Source organism: Mustela putorius, unplaced genomic scaffold, assembly GCF_011764305.1.
Source record: "Mustela putorius furo isolate JIRA1106 unplaced genomic scaffold, ASM1176430v1.1 tig00000145_pilon_pilon_pilon, whole genome shotgun sequence".
In the NCBI taxonomy this organism is placed as follows: domain Eukaryota; kingdom Metazoa; phylum Chordata; class Mammalia; order Carnivora; family Mustelidae; genus Mustela; species Mustela putorius.
Window position 1 is genome coordinate 22,181,206 of NW_025421294.1, and position 19,714 is coordinate 22,200,919.

At 36.0% G+C, this 19,714-nt stretch overlaps 1 protein-coding gene across 4 annotated transcripts in view; it reads right to left on the bottom strand.

Annotated features, from left to right (window-relative positions):
* The window catches only part of MATR3 (matrin 3), a 30,542-nt gene extending 11,934 nt beyond the window's left edge, over positions 1–18,608 (bottom strand). Inside the window, exons 1-6 of one of the 4 annotated variants that reach the window (XM_004744849.3) lie at positions 18,475–18,592; positions 12,277–12,354; positions 6,552–7,639; positions 1,584–1,645; positions 582–623; positions 133–245 (exon numbers count right to left, since the gene is read on the bottom strand). In XM_004744849.3, the coding sequence (XP_004744906.1) occupies positions 133–245; positions 582–623; positions 1,584–1,645; positions 6,552–7,463 (1,129 nt within the window). In that variant the 5' untranslated portion in view covers positions 7,464–7,639; positions 12,277–12,354; positions 18,475–18,592. Of the gene's footprint in view, positions 1–132; positions 246–581; positions 624–1,583; positions 1,646–6,551; positions 7,640–12,276; positions 12,355–18,243; positions 18,455–18,474 lie in introns of those variants that run through there. The other 3 variants (XM_013052442.2, XM_013052443.2, XM_013052444.2) reach the window with 3 other exon arrangements.
* Positions 18,609–19,714: the final 1,106 nt, after the last annotated feature.

A 19,714-nucleotide genomic window follows, 5' to 3' on the forward strand; every position in this document is an offset into this window, starting at 1 on the left:
TAATAACCATGTCTTCTCATGAGATATGATGTTATTTTGATTAATTTTTCAACAAGCCTTCTTTTACCTCTAATCACTGCATTTCATTTTTAGTAAAAGCTCTCAGAGAAAGGTGACAAATTTTATAATCACCCAGATTTCCTCTTGGTCCAACCGCTGGTCCCCCAAGATGAAATGAGGGAGGTGGAGGTCCCAGAATTCCTGGTGCTGGGTTTGTAGACTGCTGCAGCATGAATGGATCACCCCTAGTAATGAGAGACATAAAATGTAATGAATACAAAATGTTTCATCAAAAATAATTAAGATTTATTGTTAAAATACCCCTTTAATGATTATAATTCCAATCTTTGCAGGCATTTATGTGTGAAGTAACTAGGGGAAAAGCTGTAATAACAGTAACATAATAATCACTAACATAAAAATTAGAATTCTAAAGATTCTTTTACCCACAGTGACTTATACCAAACTCTCATATTTAATGAAGATACTCAGAAAATATTTGCTTATAAATTTTGAAAGTTTAACCTGAATTCCTTACAATGATCTCCTTTATTAACAAGAGCTTAAAAATTTTAACTTACATTGTGTGTCCTGTATCATTGTCAGGATTCCATTCTGGGTAGCTTTAAAGAGACCAGAAAATTAACTTTAAAATAAAACTGTCCTTTTCATAAAATAGCCTTGTTTGGCCTTTAAAACAGAGTTTATTTATTAGTGAAGTTACAGGAGAGTCTAAGTGTTAGAAATACTATAATTTAAAACATAACATATGGATATTTAAAAAAAAAAACACCTCGAGAACTTCAAAATAATCCAAATGAACAAGAACAAACGTGTTCTATAATGAAAATTTAGATAATATACATTTAAGTTTAATTTTATATTTATTTGGTAAGTCATAAGGAGGAAAAAGTGCTGCATGGGGAACTGGAAATGTGGATATATACAGAAATAAGAACCAACCGCAGGTTTTCCTTCTCCAGTATTAAATTCCAATAGCAAAAACAGAGTTGTGACACTAGAAAGTAAAGAAAGCCCCAACGGAGCTAGACATATATGAAAACTGGCAATCTAGTGAACAACGGGTATGTGTGTTTCGGCAGGGAGATTTTTTATGAATTCCATTCCATTCCAGCAGCTTAAAATCAGAACCAAAGGTCACTCAAAAGCAAAAAGTGTATCTTGATGGATTTTGCTCAACAACTTCTAATTCCTAATGACTTTTCTATCTGCTATATTTTTAGAGCATGTATTAATTGTTACTGAAAATGCCTGAGTTTATTCTATGTATCAAAGGCCATCTTTAAGTGTCTTAAAAATTCTTGCAATTTGCAGAAAGACAGCCCACTTATTTGCCCTACAAATAATATTAAATAAAAAACACCACTAACACTGAACCTAATATTCTGAAATGAGATTCCAGATCTAAACATTTTGTTTGTAATTGATAAGGCCTGGTCAGTATCAACTACACAGTGTTGAACAATGTGGATATTACAAGCAAGTGATGAACTCCCCAAAACCAATCAATGGCTGTTTCTGATGCACGGTACGGATGCTTTAAAGGTATTTCAAACTCCTACATTTCAAGAAGAAGCTGGCATCGACGACTGTGACTTGCTCCATTGATATGTTGACTCCACTCCTGCAGCAAAGTAAATTAGTAGAATTAACAAAAAAAAAAAAAAAACGCTAAAATATTTTTCATCTGAACCATTCAAACTCTAGGAAGTTAATTTGTATGCAGTATAACATATGCTTTTCAAGCATGACAGACTGTAGAAAACACCTGACCATTCAATAGTCACAACAAATTAATTTAAAACCATTTCTCTGAATCCTTGTAGCATGATCCTGCCCTCAAATACGCCATGCACATTCTTGGAAAAACTGGATTAACTTGGTTAACATACTAATAGACCTGACAGGGAAAAGAGAGTTAATAAAGATCAAGAATAACAACTGACCTTGAGATCACCTAGACCTACTAATCTCTACTGTGGACCAAACTGGATTATATATATTGTATCATTAGAACTGCCTTTATAAAACTCTATGATAAAATATCCATGCGTCTATCTACTTTTCTAGAAATGTTATGTGACTAGTTAATTTTATCCAGCTTTAATGTGTGTTCCAAGTGTACTATAGCCATGAAAAGCTAAGATTCAACAGGAATGGTTTTTCTAGAAAATGGTCCCCATTTATCAAAAAACTAAGCTCCCATTCTACTTCCCATAAGTAAAGAAGCAAATTTCAGAAATGCCTGTTTCCAAATTTTAGGAAGGGAAACATTCATCAGTATTTGTGCTCCTCTGTGGTTATTTTTAAAAATTAATTTAAGGGATTAACTTCTTTCCTATTTTATGCAAATAAGCTTTCCTTTCTTTAGTTAAAAAAAAAATCCACATATAAATGATCAATGTTTTAGACAACTGAAGAAAGAGGAGTTAGGAAAAGCAGGCTTTGCTGTCAGACTGACTAGGTTCCATTCCCAAGGTGCCACTTAATAGACATGAATCCTTGGTACCTATCAGTACCTATTATTGAAATTTATTATGATTCAATACTTTCCTAGGATTTTATGTAAAGTGAATGACTAAAGGTAAACTGCTTATCAGAACATTGCCAGGCACAAAAGTGCCCAAAAAAGAAAAAAAATTAACTGTCATTACATTGCTTATAAAGCTATCTCGTTTTACAATTCCTGCTTTACAAGTACGGTTTCACAAATTCCCACAAAATGAGGCAACTTCCGTCACATCCACACTACCTAATACATTATATTTGGAATATAAAACACGGTCAGGCAATGTTTTTAAAATGGAGACTCACTTAGAGCTAAATTAAAATAAGAAACCAAATTGCAAGAGCTACCTTCTTGAAAAGCTTCAGAATGGTGTTTTATAAACCCAATTTTAAAAAATGGATTTATATTACAAAAGCTTACATACTTCCTCTCCCCTAAAAGAATTAATTAACATCCTGTGAAAGAACTATGGAAGCTGTACCTCAAAGCTAGATTATCTTTTTAAAAATAATGGCTAATAGCTAAGGAACCTAAAGAAATCTCTTCAGCTGGCTCCACAACCAGTTTATTTGGGATATAAAAAGTTTGTACTTGCAAAGCAACAGACCATTGACTTATTGGAGGACACTTTTAAAATGGCTATAAGAAGAGGTGCCATAGGTCAAGTTCACAAAATTCCTAAGAGGGACTAAACAAATACCTTAACTTAGAATTTTCTGAAATAAAAATATTCAGATTTTATTTAAAACGTCCTTGAGAAGCAGTGTGTTGGGAGAGGAGTAAAAGTTACCCTATTATGCACATTTCTAATTCACAGGAGATGGAAAGGTATCTAGTTGAACAGAAAACTATTTATATCCAATCCTCTATGCTCTTTAAAGGTTCAAACTTAAGGTAAAAATGTAGCTGGTCTTTCAAAGTACTAGAAGGAAGGCCAAGATCAAAGAATTATTATGTATCTCCCAAACCCACCCACATTCCTAATCTGCACTACCCCCCATCGGCATCTTTGGTTTAAGGCGAGGATTAAGAGTCAAAAGGGTTTTTAAAAAACCTATATTCTTGATTCTAAATTGAGGTAGCTTTCACATCAGATTAATAAGGTAAAAGGATTCACATTTTGAATGTAGAAGTTCTGTAGGAAAACTATATTCACCTTAACAGTCTTTGAGATACCTAAATTATATAAAGAAAGGATAATTTGGGAGAAGCACTTCTGGAATGGCAGAATAAAGACTTTAAGGGCTTTTAGAATAATACTAAAAGGAAAACTATGAGCTCAAGTGACAAGACGGTGAAAAGGCTGTAGTGGGCACTCTAAGTGAAAAGAATTTGAGGGAAGTCTGAGGTTGTGGAGAAAAGTAATTTGACATTCTAAAATGACCTAGGAAGAAATAAAAGCAATACCATCACTCAAAGTCACTTAAAATATCAAATAATGATGATAAATTAGATCATGTTTTTCACCTAAAAGTTCTTTATTTCATGGTAAGATGAAGTTTTGATCATGTAAATTATTTAACACTACCACTAAGTGAAAAGAACAGATTTTCCAAGTTATGCAGCAATACCAGAGAGCAGGATTAAATGTTTAAAAAATTTCATTATCTACTTTCACCACAGGAATTTTCTCTCAAGTCATTGTTTCTGTATCAGCTATTAAATGAGAAAGGACCACAACTAAAGGTAAATAGTTATTTTTTTCAATAATGCAGATACTCAGAAAACATGAGCTATGTTAAGGAAACTGGAATACATTAAGACAACCCAAGTGCTTAAAATTCTTAAAATTGGCCCAATTTACAAATATAAGTTTTGCAAATCAATCAATCAATCAATGGACCTCAAGTATTTCTTAAATGTTCACAATACTGTGGCACAGTACCAAAACCAGCTAGGGCCTAAGCATTTTGAAAGGTATAAAATACCTCTTGCACTAGGGCAAGGTATCTTACTCTTGAATCCAAAGTTTCATCAGATATTTAAAAACTTTTTTTTCATTAATTTAGATCCACTTAACTATAGTGTTTTATTAATATTATTGTTCAGGAACTAATAGCAAAATTTGGAGAGAAAAGATTAATCACATATAATAACCGAAACTTTTCTCTGATTTAAACCCTCTTGGGGTTTCCTTTTATGGTCCTTTAGTGTTTTTCTATGTGCAAGCAACAAGGGTAAATACTGCTCAAAGTCAGAATAATAAGATTTCCAGCAAAAGCTCTTGATGTATGAGGACTCCATTAGCAAAGATTTTAAGTCCCTTAGAATCACCTTCATTTGAGACACTGTAACTAGCTATTTTCCTTGGAATTTAGAGACCCTATCTGAGAACACTGATAATATTGCCCATTCTGCAAAAGGCAAGAAGTAACAGAAAAAACTGAGTCACCAAAGTTTTGTGGACCTTTTCATTAAATCAACTCCCACCAGAGCTAAAACTTTATCCAACATATTTGGAAAAAGACAACACTAAAGACACCTAGCAAATAAAATTCCCTAACTTCTAGGAGTTTGGGGTCACATCTTTAATAAAAATTAATTTAGGAATTTAAATTTAGCATTTGATGTTAGTTTAGTTTATTTGGATTAAAGATTAAAATATTCTTTGTGCTGTACTTAATCTATTATACAATAATTCAAAAGATTTTTGTGCTACAGAAATAAATTTAGCTAAGAATTAACTTCTTAAAGACATTTTTCAAAGTATTCTGTAAATTCAAATGAAAGAAGTCTTTTCTCTTAATTACCTGAGGCAAAAATACTGAGAGCCAAACACAGAAAAGGGAGTGGCTGGTAATACTTTTAAATAGAATATTAAAAACAAAATCACTCATGATCTATGATTTACTCAAAAAAATCAAGTCACTAAAAATTGCATTTTAAAGGGAAGATATGAAAAAGAAATGATCCTTCCAGATGTTACTGTAAAGAAAAAATCCTGAATAGTAATCCTCAAATCCAATTTCATGGCAGCAACATGTTAAGTAGAATAACTGTACAGCACATCAGGAAATATGGACGGTCAGAGATCATAATTAAGCTATTAGAGTGCTATTTATGTTGACTTTTAAGTCAACTGCACTGTATATAAAAAAAAATTCAGTGAGAATAAGTAACATTGAAAATGTTGTAAGAGAAAGGACAACGTATTTATAAGGGCATTTTGAAAAAGCTCCCATTTTACTAGATGTGATAATTAAAGCAAAGGAGAATTAGATATATATATTTTTTTCTTTTTCCTTTTGCTCAAATGACTATACCAGAAGTCTAAACCTAGTCAGAAAAAGAACATGGCTTATGAGGAACATAGAGCGGGATACTGCAGTAGTTGATTTTTCCAAGTCTCTAAAGGGACAGATGCAATATGGGATAATAAAAAGTGAGTTTTGAAGTATGTTTAAGAAAGTTGTGGAAAAGGAGAAAAAAAATGATGAAAAATTTCAGTCATAGTATGAGAGTTTGTGTCAAAGGGAAATTAAAAAAGAAGAATGAACTAATCTAAAATATGAAACATACTGAAACAAACACCAGGGCTCTACATTAACTCTTTCCCTGTAGCCACAGATAAGGAAAAAAAGAGAATTGTTCAAGAATACATCTTTACTACATACAAATCAGCAATCAAGACAGATGGAGAGCTGAAATCTAGCATCCTGAATGGCAGAGCACATTGACTGCAAAAAAAAAAAAAAATACTTAAAACAATTCAACAAAGCAGACAAAAAAACCTGCTTAAATATATGATTAAGAAGAACATATTGATGCCAAAAACCAACAAGATAATCCCAGTGGATGACAGCTTTGTGGCCAGAAGTAATCTAGGCAGATTGTATTAATGTAAAGCCCTGGTTTAATGCTCAAAAACAATTACCTTCCAAATAAAGTGTTCTCAAAAGCATAAAAATTCTTGATCAACTCAGTGTCACCAGACTACAGAATTAGAGTAAAAGATATAGGTAAATACAGAATAGGCACTACAATGTAAAAGAAATTAGAAGTATCTGTTGCATTAACTCACCTTATTAGAATGAACTGGCAAATCACATATAGAGCACAGATGGGGATAACCCTTCGGTAAGAGTCCATGGAAGTCTTCAATATTGCTACTTGGAGGAGCGCCCCTCTTTTTCTCAAAGAGAGATCTCTCTTGTAAGGGGCCAGGACCACGTCCCATTCTCTCATACTCACTGTCAAATTTATGATAGTTATGCGAGGTCTCACCAAAAAAAGAATCATCCCTACACCTTTCTCCATCTCTTAATCTGTCATCTTCATAATCCATTCTGTCATAATAACCAGATTCTTGAGAACGACTTCCATGGTCATAATCAAGCACTGGGTTGAGACTAGGACCACGATCATCAAAACTATCTCTTCTAAAGTGCCTTTTTTCTTCCCAATCATCCCTAGGTACTCTGTATGGTGGTTCCCGTGTAGCAGATCTGCCATCTCTACCATAACTCAATGTAGGGCCTTCTTCAGTTCTCCTCCTTTTAAGCTGTAGAAGGATTTGGGGCAAATTCTCAGGAGTAATCTTGTCCTCTGGATAACGACTCAGTTCATCTAAGTCTCTAGCAGACAGACCAAAGCTGGCCAAAATGTTACTGGCCTGGTCTGCATCTCCACGGTGTTGAGAAGACAAAGGGAGTGGACCTCTACTTCCAATGTTAAATATAGACTGCAAATTATGGGAAGAAGTACTAGCAGAAGACAGTGCACTATGAGCTCCTTGTTGATTCAATGAAGAACTCATTCCAAGATTCATTAAACTAGCAAGGCGTGCAGTACCCTGGTTCATCCTTCCAAGAGATGCTGGCATACTTAAAGACTGGGTAGCAGCAGCAAGAAGGCCTATTCCTGCTGCAGACAGGTCACGCCCATGACCCTGTGAGTCCCTACCGAGAGATGACTGCTGGAATGACTTGGACATTGTAGAACTATCTCTTGTCTAGTTTATAGACTTAAAAAAATTTTTTTAAAAGAAGGCCAAAAAGAAAGCTCAAGCTAGCAAACTAGGTTAACTTTGCTTCAAAAAATGGTAACGCCAAGAAAAAGGATCAATAAGGACTGTAGAATCTTCTTCAAGCTGAGAACCAGCAGACAACTCTGTAGAAAAATAAGCAATTTTAGTCATAAATCCCTTTAAGTAGATGCTGTTTTTTTTTAGAAAAAAAACTTATGCATCATGTTGATTAAAAAAAAAACATATAAGATCTCAAACTTACAAGGAATTTATTACATATCTTAAACAGATTCCAGATGTATGCAGAGCCTGCATATAGATATTTAAAAAGTAGTCTTTCATGCCAAAGTTTATTAAAGGGAATTTCATACTGAATTTAAAAACATTTCAATTGAAGGATTAGATGTCTTGAGTACATCAAAATTTCAATAAAAATATAGATGGGTCTCTTCTTTTGGAAGAATAAAAATACACCCTATAGTATGATGTTTAAGTTCCAGGAGAAGACTAAAAACAAACAAAAAATCAAGGTCAGCAAGTCAAAGATGAATCAGTTGTACTCTGCTTTAGAAAATGAGACCTATTATTACTATCAGAAAGAACCAAGTAAAATCACAAGTAAATGAAGCTTAGGAGTCAAGTACCTAGTATAAGATCTAAGACCAAACACAATAGTTGAGACCTTTATGCAGCAAAATCAATTTGAGGTAAAGACAGATGTGAAGAAAAACAAGTGACTTCCTAGTTTAAGGATTTCTGCACAAATTTAAGCCATATGACTAACTGCCTTATTACTGTCTATCCTGTATCAGGCAGTGCTTATTTCATTTCTAATTTTAAAAAGTAAGGAGAACTAAATATGGTCAATATAGAAATAGGAGAACTCCCAAGAAAAAACCCAGGTACAGGAAGTATAGGTGATTTAAAGAAGTGAAACTCCCCTCTAAGTTAGCATCCATCAAAGCTCAGTTAATACTCTGGGCTACAGAACCTCTAGAGCTCAAAACCGGTAAAAATGAAAATGATATTGTGCTTATACAGATTTCTGTAAACTTTTCACAAGATTAGCCCATTCACTTGGAAATTTTAAATTCTGAACACAATCCCCCAAGATATGCTTCTGGATGAAATTACTTTCATTATCTTCCTTATTATTTCATCTCAAACTGTTACAGAGGAATTTGCAAAGCATTTACATACGATTCTCATGAAATATCAAATGACATACATAACAAATGTTCTTGATGAAATAATTTTTTATAATCACAACTATATACCAAGGTTAAGTCTAAAGTTGTTTGCTATATAATTCAATTAAGAAGCATTGCTCGGTTAAGTTTCATACATTTGATCACCCATTCACCTATGCACTGGTGGTTTAATATTATTAAGTTTTATTACATTACAAACTGGGAAATATTCAAGTTACAAGTCTATTATGGGACCAATTCCACCAATGATCGAATAAAGCAAGGAAACACTGGACATACAGTGGTAGAGAAGTATAAAAAAAAGTCGCAGGCAAGACTTAGTTAGATTTTACAAAAAGATGTAACAAAGTTAAAAAGACACAGAAATGCTATCAGAGGTGACTGGAATTACAGAAGATGTTTTTGCACACCAAGAGAGATGAAACTGAGAAAAGATACTAAAGAAACTAGTTTTAGATGAGATATACTATATATAAACTACTTACGCTTTAAGAATAATAAAGACAAGAGTAAGTGGACTTTTCTGGATGAGTTTCCTTGGTATGTCTCACAGAAAATGCCATAAAGAATGGCAGCTGAAATACTGTGCAAACATTATGAGCACCCTCTAAATTTCCAGGTATACTTTATTTTAAAAGATCAAAACGTTTTAGAGGGTTCTAAAACCAGCATGTCAAAGTAACCATATTACTGTTAACGGCAGTTTTGCCCTTCATGGTACAGACAAAGCTGTGTAATACAGAAAAGCCAGTTGTTTTTCTTCTTTAAGGATTATTCCTTTCCCTTAGGGAAATTATATAATAGTATTATGACCATGTAAAAAATTTTAATTGATCATACTTTAAGGCAGTGACTGTTGGATTAGAGATCTTAATTACTTTTCTTTGTAGCACATATGAAAAGGGTGGATCTGTAAAAGGAAAGGTTAAGAGAAGATAAAAGATAACCTTAAGACAAAACAGAAAATGGATGTCAGAAAAACTCAGAAAAAGAGCAAGACAAACAACAATGTAAATCCCATGACAACTTGTAATCTCGTAAAACTAACCATAATGTTTTTAAGACTCACAGTTTCAATTTAAATGCAGCCCCACACAAGGACACGAGAACATTACTGAAAAGTGACGTAATCAGACTTTTGACCGGAGCACAAATAATCAAGGTCTTAATTTTTTCATTAAAACAAAGAAATTGAGAGAAATCAGGGGCCTGGGTGGCTCAGTGAAGGTTAAGTGACTGCCCTGAGCTCAGCTCATGATCCCAGGGTCCTGGGATTGAGTCCACATCCGGCTCCTTGCTTCTCCTTCTCCAAGAGTCTGCCCCCCCCCCCCGCTCATTCTCTCTCTCAAATAAAATCTTAAATAAAAAAAAAAAGGAAACAGAGAGATATCAGACATGCCAGCATTGTTCAAAGAGCACTTATGAAAATAGTTCCTTTAGTATCTTGGGTCAGTGATTTAAAAAAAAAAAAAAAGACAAGCCATTTTAAAAGGCTCATTTAAGCAAGACCTACTGCCTATATTAAGGCTAGCACAACACTGAGGTGTTTACTAAATTACTATTTAAAAGAGAATGGCTTATTGTACTGTTTTCCCCTGTATTATAAAATTGCCTTCCCACAGTTACCCTATACTACAGGTTAAGAAAGTTCAAAAGTAGTTCCTCTGAAATAACTAATCTAGAATGTAATTAAAAATTCAATTTACCCATTAAAATCTTAATGCCCATCAAAGCAAAAACAAACCCGTTTCACTTAAAAAAAAAAAAAAAGGCAGTACCTTCACCCTAAAAACACGAGACAATTCTAAATAACTAACCCAAGACAACTCTAAATAACTAACCTGGAGCTTAAACCTAGTTCATGACATAAGTGCAAATGACACTAAAAATGTTAACTTCATTGTCAACATCTGAATAATTGTATATATGGTTAAGAATTAAGTTTCTCTTAGTAACATTCAATTCTTCCCATTCCATCAATAGCTTTATTGGATTTACTTTCTTCAAAGAAGTGGAATACTAAAATATTACAGAACACAATTACAGGTTAACATATCCATAAAGTTCATGGTAAAGAGAAATAAATGGTCATTCCACATCTAGACTTCCTATATAAAATAACACTTTATTTGTCCCATTATTCATTCTTCCAGCAGATTATTTAGCAGGATTACTAAAATGAGCGTTAAGAGGGCTTTAATCTCTAAAACATTATAGAAAAAAATTCATTTAAAAAAATTTACTTATTTATTTATTTGACAGACAGAGATCACAAGTAGGCAGAGAGGCAGGCAGAGAGAGAGGAGGAAGCAGGCTCCCTGCTCAGCAGAGAGCCTGATGCGGGGCTCGATCCCAGCACCCCGGGATCATACTGAGCAGAAGGCAGAAGCTTTAACCCACTGAGCCACCCAGGCGCCCCAAAAATTCACCTTTTAAATTCAGAATTTTAAAATGCTACGTCTTAAAGTTACCTACTACTACACTGAACTTTAGTTATGTTCTCAATTATGTGAAATAACTGCATCGTAGAAACAACTATTTTTAATACATGTATAATCATAAAAGCTTGTAGAGATGCTTAGGAAAAGTATCTATGTTGACATAATTTTAACCCTTTAATCTTACAAAAACTTAAAAGCAAGAGCTATAAAACTGTAGCTTCTTATACTATTTTTCTCTTTCTGGAATAAAAACCCAGGAAGGTGTTAAGGATTTTCAGATTTCCTGAATGTTCTATTAAGCCAAATACCCTTGTGATGTATTAAATTATTCGTTTGAAAATATGCCAAATATGTTAAAGGTAGGAATCAACATACCAATATAAAAAAAAAAAAAAATCCAATCATGTCAACAATAGCACGGAAAGTTCGCTATTAGTAATTTCAAAGAAGCATCATTTCGGAAGGTAGATGCTTAATTTTTGTCATCAATCACACAAAAGCAAAGATTCCTATAGTCAGAAGTACCTGATTCATTTCCAACTATAGTAAAGGGTAGTTTAATTATTCCTTCAAGTTTCACACTTTTTATTAATTTTATAATGGTCTCACAATTCACCAACATAGTTTCCAGCTTAAAGTTAGTAAATTTTTATTTTAATGTTAGTTTACATCACTATCTCTTCTTAACAGATTTTCCAACTTGTATCTCATCTTAAGGGTTTCATTTTTAAAAATGGATTTCCTATCTGAGCAATCTATCTTTTTTTAATCTATCTTTTATATAGCAAGCTTAAACTGGGTTTTTTGGGTGCTTTTTTTTTTTTTTTGGAGAGCTTAAACCTTGTACTTTAATCTGTGGTTCTTCAGTGCCATAATCTAATTTTAGTATGGCATACCTTTGAGTGACAGAAAAGGTTTTTTCACGATAAAATGAACTACTAATAGTTCATAAACCTCTTAGGAAATAAAGTCCCAGCTCTATTCATTTGTTTTGTTTAAAGCAATATGCACTCCATCAAGCAACAGGAGGAACAAAACACTAAAATGTAGTGCTGAGAAAGCTGAAAAAACCAGTGTAAGTTTTTAAAAAGTCCTTTACGATTATCATTCTTAATCCATTTTACAGACCTGGATTCAACTTCTAGCCCACTTCTTGATCCTTAGGCTAATGATATTAGAGTGTTTGTTGAAAAGTGCCTTCAGCTGCTAAAACAGAAAACATGTTAATCAGAAGGGATTCCTATTCAGGCTCAGAATATTTTTCTTCTTCCTACACTTACAGCAACTTTCAATTAGACATTAAAAATTTTTGGATTAAAGCAATACAGGATAGAAAGTTAATCCATTTACCAGACATTTGTGACTCCATCTGATTTTGATACTAGCCTGTCTTACTTTCCTCTCTACTTAGATTTAGTGAGCTTTTCTCAAGGTGCTATTTTGCATCATTAAGACATTTCCACTTCCCTTTCAATTCTCAGTTTCCACAAACATTTGTACAGCTATTTCATTCGGTATATATGGAGATTTTTTACCAAATACCTTGATGTGAATGCTAGTTCTACTACAAAATGACTGAGAAAATCACTTAACATTTGTTTTTTCATCTGCAAAATGGGAAAGAAAATATCCATTCCATAAGGCTGTAAACATTTAATAAATCAGTTCACATAGAACACTTAGAATGGTTACTGACACATGGTCAGGACTGCAGTAATCATCTACTTTTACACAGATGACCGTAACAACCAATGAGAAAAACCTTAGATGCAAAACGAGAAACATACACTTCACTTGCACTCTACTCCCCATTTCATATGTCAACTTTAGTGTCTCATTCATTTCTATTCAAGGCTGGAATTCATATTTGAATTTTGCTACTGAACCACAAGTAAGCTTTAAGATACCAGATTTAAAGGCTGGCAGTAACTTAAATAACACTGAGGAAAAGCAGCAGAGGTGAAGGGATATGAAGAAATTAAACCTCTTCCTTTGTTCTCCATTACTAATCTACCTTAAAATTATCTTCATCCTTCAAAGGAAGTCCTTAACCTCCCTGCCATAATCTTATTGCCTTTCTGCTGGCCTCTTTGCATCTTTGTTTACAGTTTCCAATACAAACCTCCTAAAACATCACTATTTTATATACACCCCTGCTAAAAAACACATTATTCCCTAACTACTTACCACATGAAAAGCACATCATTGTTCTATTGCCTTTCACGTTCTAGTTGCATCTTATGTCTCGAAACACATTTTCCACCATAAGCCAACACCTTATGCAAAAGATTTTAGAAGCAGTTATAGGTCTGCTCAGTACTTACATAAATATATTTGCTGGACTATCTCCCCTTCTTCATTTTGTACTAGTAATTCTCTTAAGGCCCAGCATTGCACTCCACTTTATATACAAACCACAGTGTATACAAACACACAAGTTTAGAAAGGGAATGTTAACATCTTAGATACCTTCTACCTACCAATTTCCAATGCCATCATCTTCCCTTTCTGCAGTCCTGTATTTTTAAGTTTTATCACTTAATAGATACATCCTAAAAAATGTGTATTTTGCATTTATGACTTTTATGCACAAAATAACTTCTAATATGTACAGACTGTTTTTTATCTACTTGTAAAAAACTGACATACATGAATTAAACCTCCATGTCACTGCAATACACACAACCACATGGCACATACACTATTTATTCTGCAGATGATGAACATTCAGGCTGTTTCCAGTTTCCGGCCATTACCAAAAATGTTGGTATGAATATTTCTTGGTGTCTCCTGAAGCTTCAGCTTTAACCTCCCTCCTCTGTGGTGCTTTTCCAGAACTATATAGCCCATACAAGGATACTCAGTTAAGCACTGCATCCTGCTGTTCCACATTTTCTTACATCAAGAATTTTAAAGTACAAATGCTTTAATTCCTTGATACTACTTTTCCTTTCTCAAACAATTTTAAATAGTCACATATGGAATAGGTTCTTATAAAAGTTACCATACCAAAGGTAGATATTTAATATCCTAGTAATTTCTACAAAGGGGAAAAAAACCATACAAATCATCTTGAAAGATCAGAAAGTTATCTTCATTAGCAACCAATGATACTGCAAATCAAAGATCCTATTTAAACTCTAGTATCAACTGAGTACTTTCCATATTAGCTGCATTTACTGCTGCCCAGAAAGACATCTACCATAGGTATTACGCTTTGCTCTTATTCAGCAGCAGTAGCTGGGATGAGTTACCTCACCCTCCCTTCATTCACCTTTTTTATTTTCCTACGAACTTGTTTGTATTTTAAGATAGGCATCAACATCCACAAGCTACTGGGACTGCCAATCAAAGAGAAATGTCAGATCTGCCATTTTAAAAACTTCCCAGAAAAAAGCAAACTCTTTTTATCAACTAACCTTTAACTTTGGAAAAGCTTTTTAAACCAAACCAAAAAAATTTTAAAAAATTTAACCTTCAAATTTCATTGCTACTTCATGCAAATCATGTTGAATTGCAAAGTCTTGAGCCTTATAAATGCAGAGAACATTAAAGTTTGATACACAGCTGGAAATTATATGGAAGTGCATCATATCAAAGGAACTCCATCTACTCATATCTGTCACATTAATTATATTTGTCAGGCAAGATAACATAGCACTTTATCATGTATCTCCTAATGTATTACAAGTTTGTACTTAACCTTATGATAGACACAGGCTGCAATAACTCAAAAACTAAACTAGCAAACTTTAAAAACCACTTACAGGGGTACCTGGGTGGCTCAGTGGGTTAAAGCCTCTGCCTTCGGCTCAGGTCATGATCCCAGGGTCCTGGTATAGAGCTTCCCATCAGGCTCCCTGCTCAGCAGTGAGCCTGCTTCCATCCCCCCCCCCCCCCGCAGCCTACTTGTGATCTCTGTCCAGTAAATAAATAAAATCTTAAAAAACAAAAAGAAACAAAAAGAAAAAACAAAACCCACTTACAAACATCTTTTAACCGTTACACATATACAATTCTCTCAAACCATTCATTCCCTTTCCTCTCTGCTCCAGTTTTTAACTATCCAGTAAAATATTGTTTATGTAAACTTTTTTTTTAATTAATAATTTCAGAGCTCTCAATGATCCAATGAGAAGGCCCAATACAGAGCTAAGAATTATGAATTACAGAGCTTCATTTCCTTGGACACTGTTATCCTTGGAATAAACACACATAATTGTGAAACTACAATGTCTATGACCCTTCCACCCCACCCTCAAAGAACTCAGTATTGTCCCACCCAAAGTCAAGTCCACTCAGAACCTGTTGCCACCAAGTGTGGGGCAGTTTTAATGCAACTCTAAGTTAAAAAATGTATCTTTTTAAAAAGTATGTATTTTTAAAAAAGTACCTTTAACTAAAAGATGAGATACGAATAACACTTTAATAAGCCATTACCCCATTCTTTGATTTTGATCATCATTAAAATAGTTTAAAAGCTGCACTTCACATTGTAACTTAATTACCATCAGTCCGCATAATGGTAAATTAAATATTCTTACATAAGGATGCCTTCGGATTCCTCCATTTGTCTACATGTAATAACCAGGGTATCTTACATAATAAACACTACTTTCTGTCACTTCCGAATACTCTGCACTTTAGATTTAAAGAAACTAGCTCACTTCTATCCCAATTTCTCTCAAAAATACATGAGGTCCTAAAGAAACAAACACGAGATACTGTTTTTTTAAGTAGTCTAGCATGCATAAAAATGTCTCATCACTCTCCCCATACAAAGATAAATGCAATTTCTTGAGGAAATGTCAGAAAAACACAAGGAAAGAAATATAATATCACCCATAATGCCAATGCCAACATCCAGAGCTAACAATTTTTGGTACATCTCTATTTTTATGCTTATTCACAAGTTCCTTTAAAAAACAACAAAAAAGGAATGGAATTTAGAATCACCAGAGTTTTATTATTTTCTTTCCAAGTAATACTATATTCCATTATTCTCCCATCATTACTCTCCTCTTAAAACACTGCTTTAAAAAGCTACACAGATTTCTATCAGATGGCCACACTATTATTAGCACATCTGTAAGTGTTAAATCTTTCAGATTTTTAGCAAGCTTGGTAACAGATTACATTTATGTACACAAATCTTTTGTACACTGTTCCCTTAGGATAAATTCCTTTAAGTATATTCCTTCCATTTTTAAACCTATTTAATTATAAAATGAGTCTGAATCAAGTACCCAAACAACACACAAGTATTATAGAACACACCCGCAGCACTGCCACTGTTTATATTGCCACCACCTCCTTGGGCTTTAATCTTTTTTTCTATGAAACTAGGGATTTGAATTACATTTTCTGAAGTCATGTAAGACAATTTACTGGCTTTCCTCATGCCAGTATTTGTTTACCTACCATTAGCTCATCTGTAATATTATTTAGCATTTATAATACCCTGAGCATTAGTGAATATATTAAGTTTAAAGACTCCTTTAACATGCATAGTGATCAAATCAAGAGTGGTTAAATCCTTTCTAATTAGTTCAAAATGTTATGTGAAGTCAACTTCACTTAAAAATAGCTGAGAAGTGAGCTGTGCAAAAACTTCCTTTCTGGGTAAAATGTACGTTAATGTTATAACCATATAAATATTAAGTGCAAAGGGAAAAAATTGTAAACTTAAAGCACTTCACCACAAACATCTTCTGGCTAAAGATCTCTGGTCCCAGTCTTACATAACAAACCAGAACAATCCTCATTTAGTACTTAAATTGTGTTCAATTTCAAGTTTGCAAAAACATTCCGGTTAAGTGCAAAAGGCATACAAAGCGTTTTTGCAACAAAAATCATTGTCCACCTTCCATTTCTAAAACATTACTGCTGAAAAATTATGACGACAGACTGCGCAGACGACTGAGCCACTGAGTTTTCTAAAGGAAATTCTCAACCTTTATGAAAATAGCCAAAACCAGAATTTTTCCCCGCCGAGTACAACTGTTTAAATTTATCTGGGAGAAAACTGTTTTATCGACTACTCCAAAATCTTAAACCAAGCTCTATTCAACAGAATGCAGCATCAAGACAACAATTTCATGACTAAGAGCTGGGAAATAAACGACTCTCGCTTTATTCCAGCGCGCTTCAAAGACTAGAAATTTCGGAATCGCCATAAGCATTCTAGAAATATCTGTCTGGGAAACTGTAACTGATCCAACAGGAATATTCCACAGTATAAGGCCACAGAGCAGGAAAAACATCTAGGAGAATTCTTCCACGGCAAACGAGAAAAGTCCCTGTAAAACACCGAACATGGCACAAGGCTAGCAATGAAAAGAACAACGATGCACCGGCTACACCACGGTACTCCGAAGCCTTTGTCTGGAAACCGGAAGGTCCCACAACACACGATCCTCTTTAGAGGAACGCAGACTGATAATATCTCAATAAAGAGAAAAGGAATAGGAGGTGACTCTCTAAGCAAGTCTCTTGGCTCGCAGCCTACTGCAGAAGGCTTTCTCCACGACGCAATACGAAAAACAAGCGTTAACGTTTCATTTTTCGGCCATTTTTACGCGATGGGGGTGGGGAGGAATTGTTTCTGAGGTCCAGCTAAAATCCCGCGCGGATGTGTGTGGGCGGGGGACAGGAGAGTCTTAGGGGGCGCTATGAAACTATGGGCCAAAAGCAGAGCGAAGGCCGTGACACCAAGAGAAGAAAGAAATGCTGCTCAAACGGCTAAGCTTTTCAGAGTCTGCGAAATCCTCCATTTTGCGGCACATTTTAAAGGGGCAAAGGGGGGGGGGGAAGCACACACCTATCTAGGGCTGGCGCTATTCCAAGACTTCGCTGCTTAACTATTCTCCCCAAACGGCAGGCCCCCTATGGACAGCCAGTCCCTCAGGCCTCGAGCGCTCCTCCCTTCGCCTCAGAGCTGCAGCCCGCGTGTAACGGGCTTGTCGTCCCGCCCCCGCCCACAGCAAGCCCAAGACGCGGGAAGTTCGGCGGATCAGCTGCCCTCGGCGACCCCCGACTCTCCCGCCGCACCCCCGGCCCTTGGCTGGCCGCGTGTCTCCCTCCGGGACCGCTCACCTCCGCCGCCCGAGGAGGCTGGTTGCGCCGCCACTGCGCTCCTAACATGGCGGCCGCCGATCAGGCGGCTCACATACGCAGCGAGGAGGGAGGCAGAGCCGACGAGCGGGAGCGAGCAAGAAAGGCGCGCCGCCGGCTCCCCGCGGCCCCTGTCGCCGTCGCTGCCTCCTCCCGGCGGACGCGGAGAACCCCCGGCCACCCCACCCCGATTCTTACCCGCTTCACGCCTACCTTAAGGAAAGGGAGAGGGAAAAGGAGAGGTACCTCTCTCCCAGCGAGCGGGACGCGGAGGCTCCCACAATCCCCCGCAGCAACGGCGCTGGTAAGAGGTGGCAGCGGCGGCTGCAGCCCAAGAACAAACCCGCTCTCGCGAGAGAGTACACCCACCCCCACCCCCTCGCGGGTCCTGTTTCTGTGCGCACCAGGCCCCTCCCCCTTCCCAGGGCGCGCACACCACCGCGCCTTCGACGGCGGTCGTTGTTCTCTAACCCTGGAGCCCGCCTGTGGCGGGAAATGTATAGGGAGCTACAGTTGATGAGTTCGAGTCCCATCCCCTAAAAAGATTTTCCCGAACCCTTAAACTTCATGGTGTAAAATTTAAATAGGGTATGCTTCAGAAGGAGTCGCGGGAGTTAGTGCTTAGACCTGATTTCTTCTGATTATTCTCTCAGTATTTGCCGAGGAGTGATAGCAAGGGCCAGACGCCGGAACCCATACCATTTTGGCTGGTTTTTAATCTCAGTAATTCTGTGGAGGGTCATGGAGGCAGAAGGCAGAGAACCTAGCCCACTTAAATAAAGACCACCGCCGCCACTTTGAATTTGAATGAATGTAAAACGCCCGAGACTGATACAGGTTCCTGAAATGCACATGTGAAAATCCCGAGGTCGACTTTGAGATACTGCCTTAAGTAAATAAGTGAATACAAATACTAGTAACACTCAAATATTTAAAATCTTTACTATGCTGAATCAGTTTCGCATCTTTGAAAAATCGTTCAGGGTCCTCTGTGAAGATAGTGGAGAGGGCAAAGATGGAATACCACAGACCAATAGAAAATTGAAGAGATCGTCTAGTTCAGAACTCAGCTCATGTTCATTTCACTACTGAAAATGAGGAAGGGGAGGGTCATGGATAGATGAAAACTCCATGGTTAGCAGTGCTGTTAAGTGGCACTGGCAGAGTAGCAGGAGACTATAAGGCAAGATGTTTGGCATCAATTTTAAAGTAAGGAGTGCTATTTATGGGTCTTGAGCTCAGGGGTAAAAGATGTGGGTTAGTGGCACATTTGAGTTAATGACATAAATGAAGCAATGGGATTTGGAAGTTAAGCTAGAGACAGTACAGTGAAAAGAGGTATTAGGACCTTGAGAAGCAAATCAGTTAGAGCTAACTGGCAAAGGAGACGAAGTGAATACAGAGGTAGTGGGGAAAAAGCAAAAAAAAAGGTTTTGGGAAGAGCAGGGAGGCA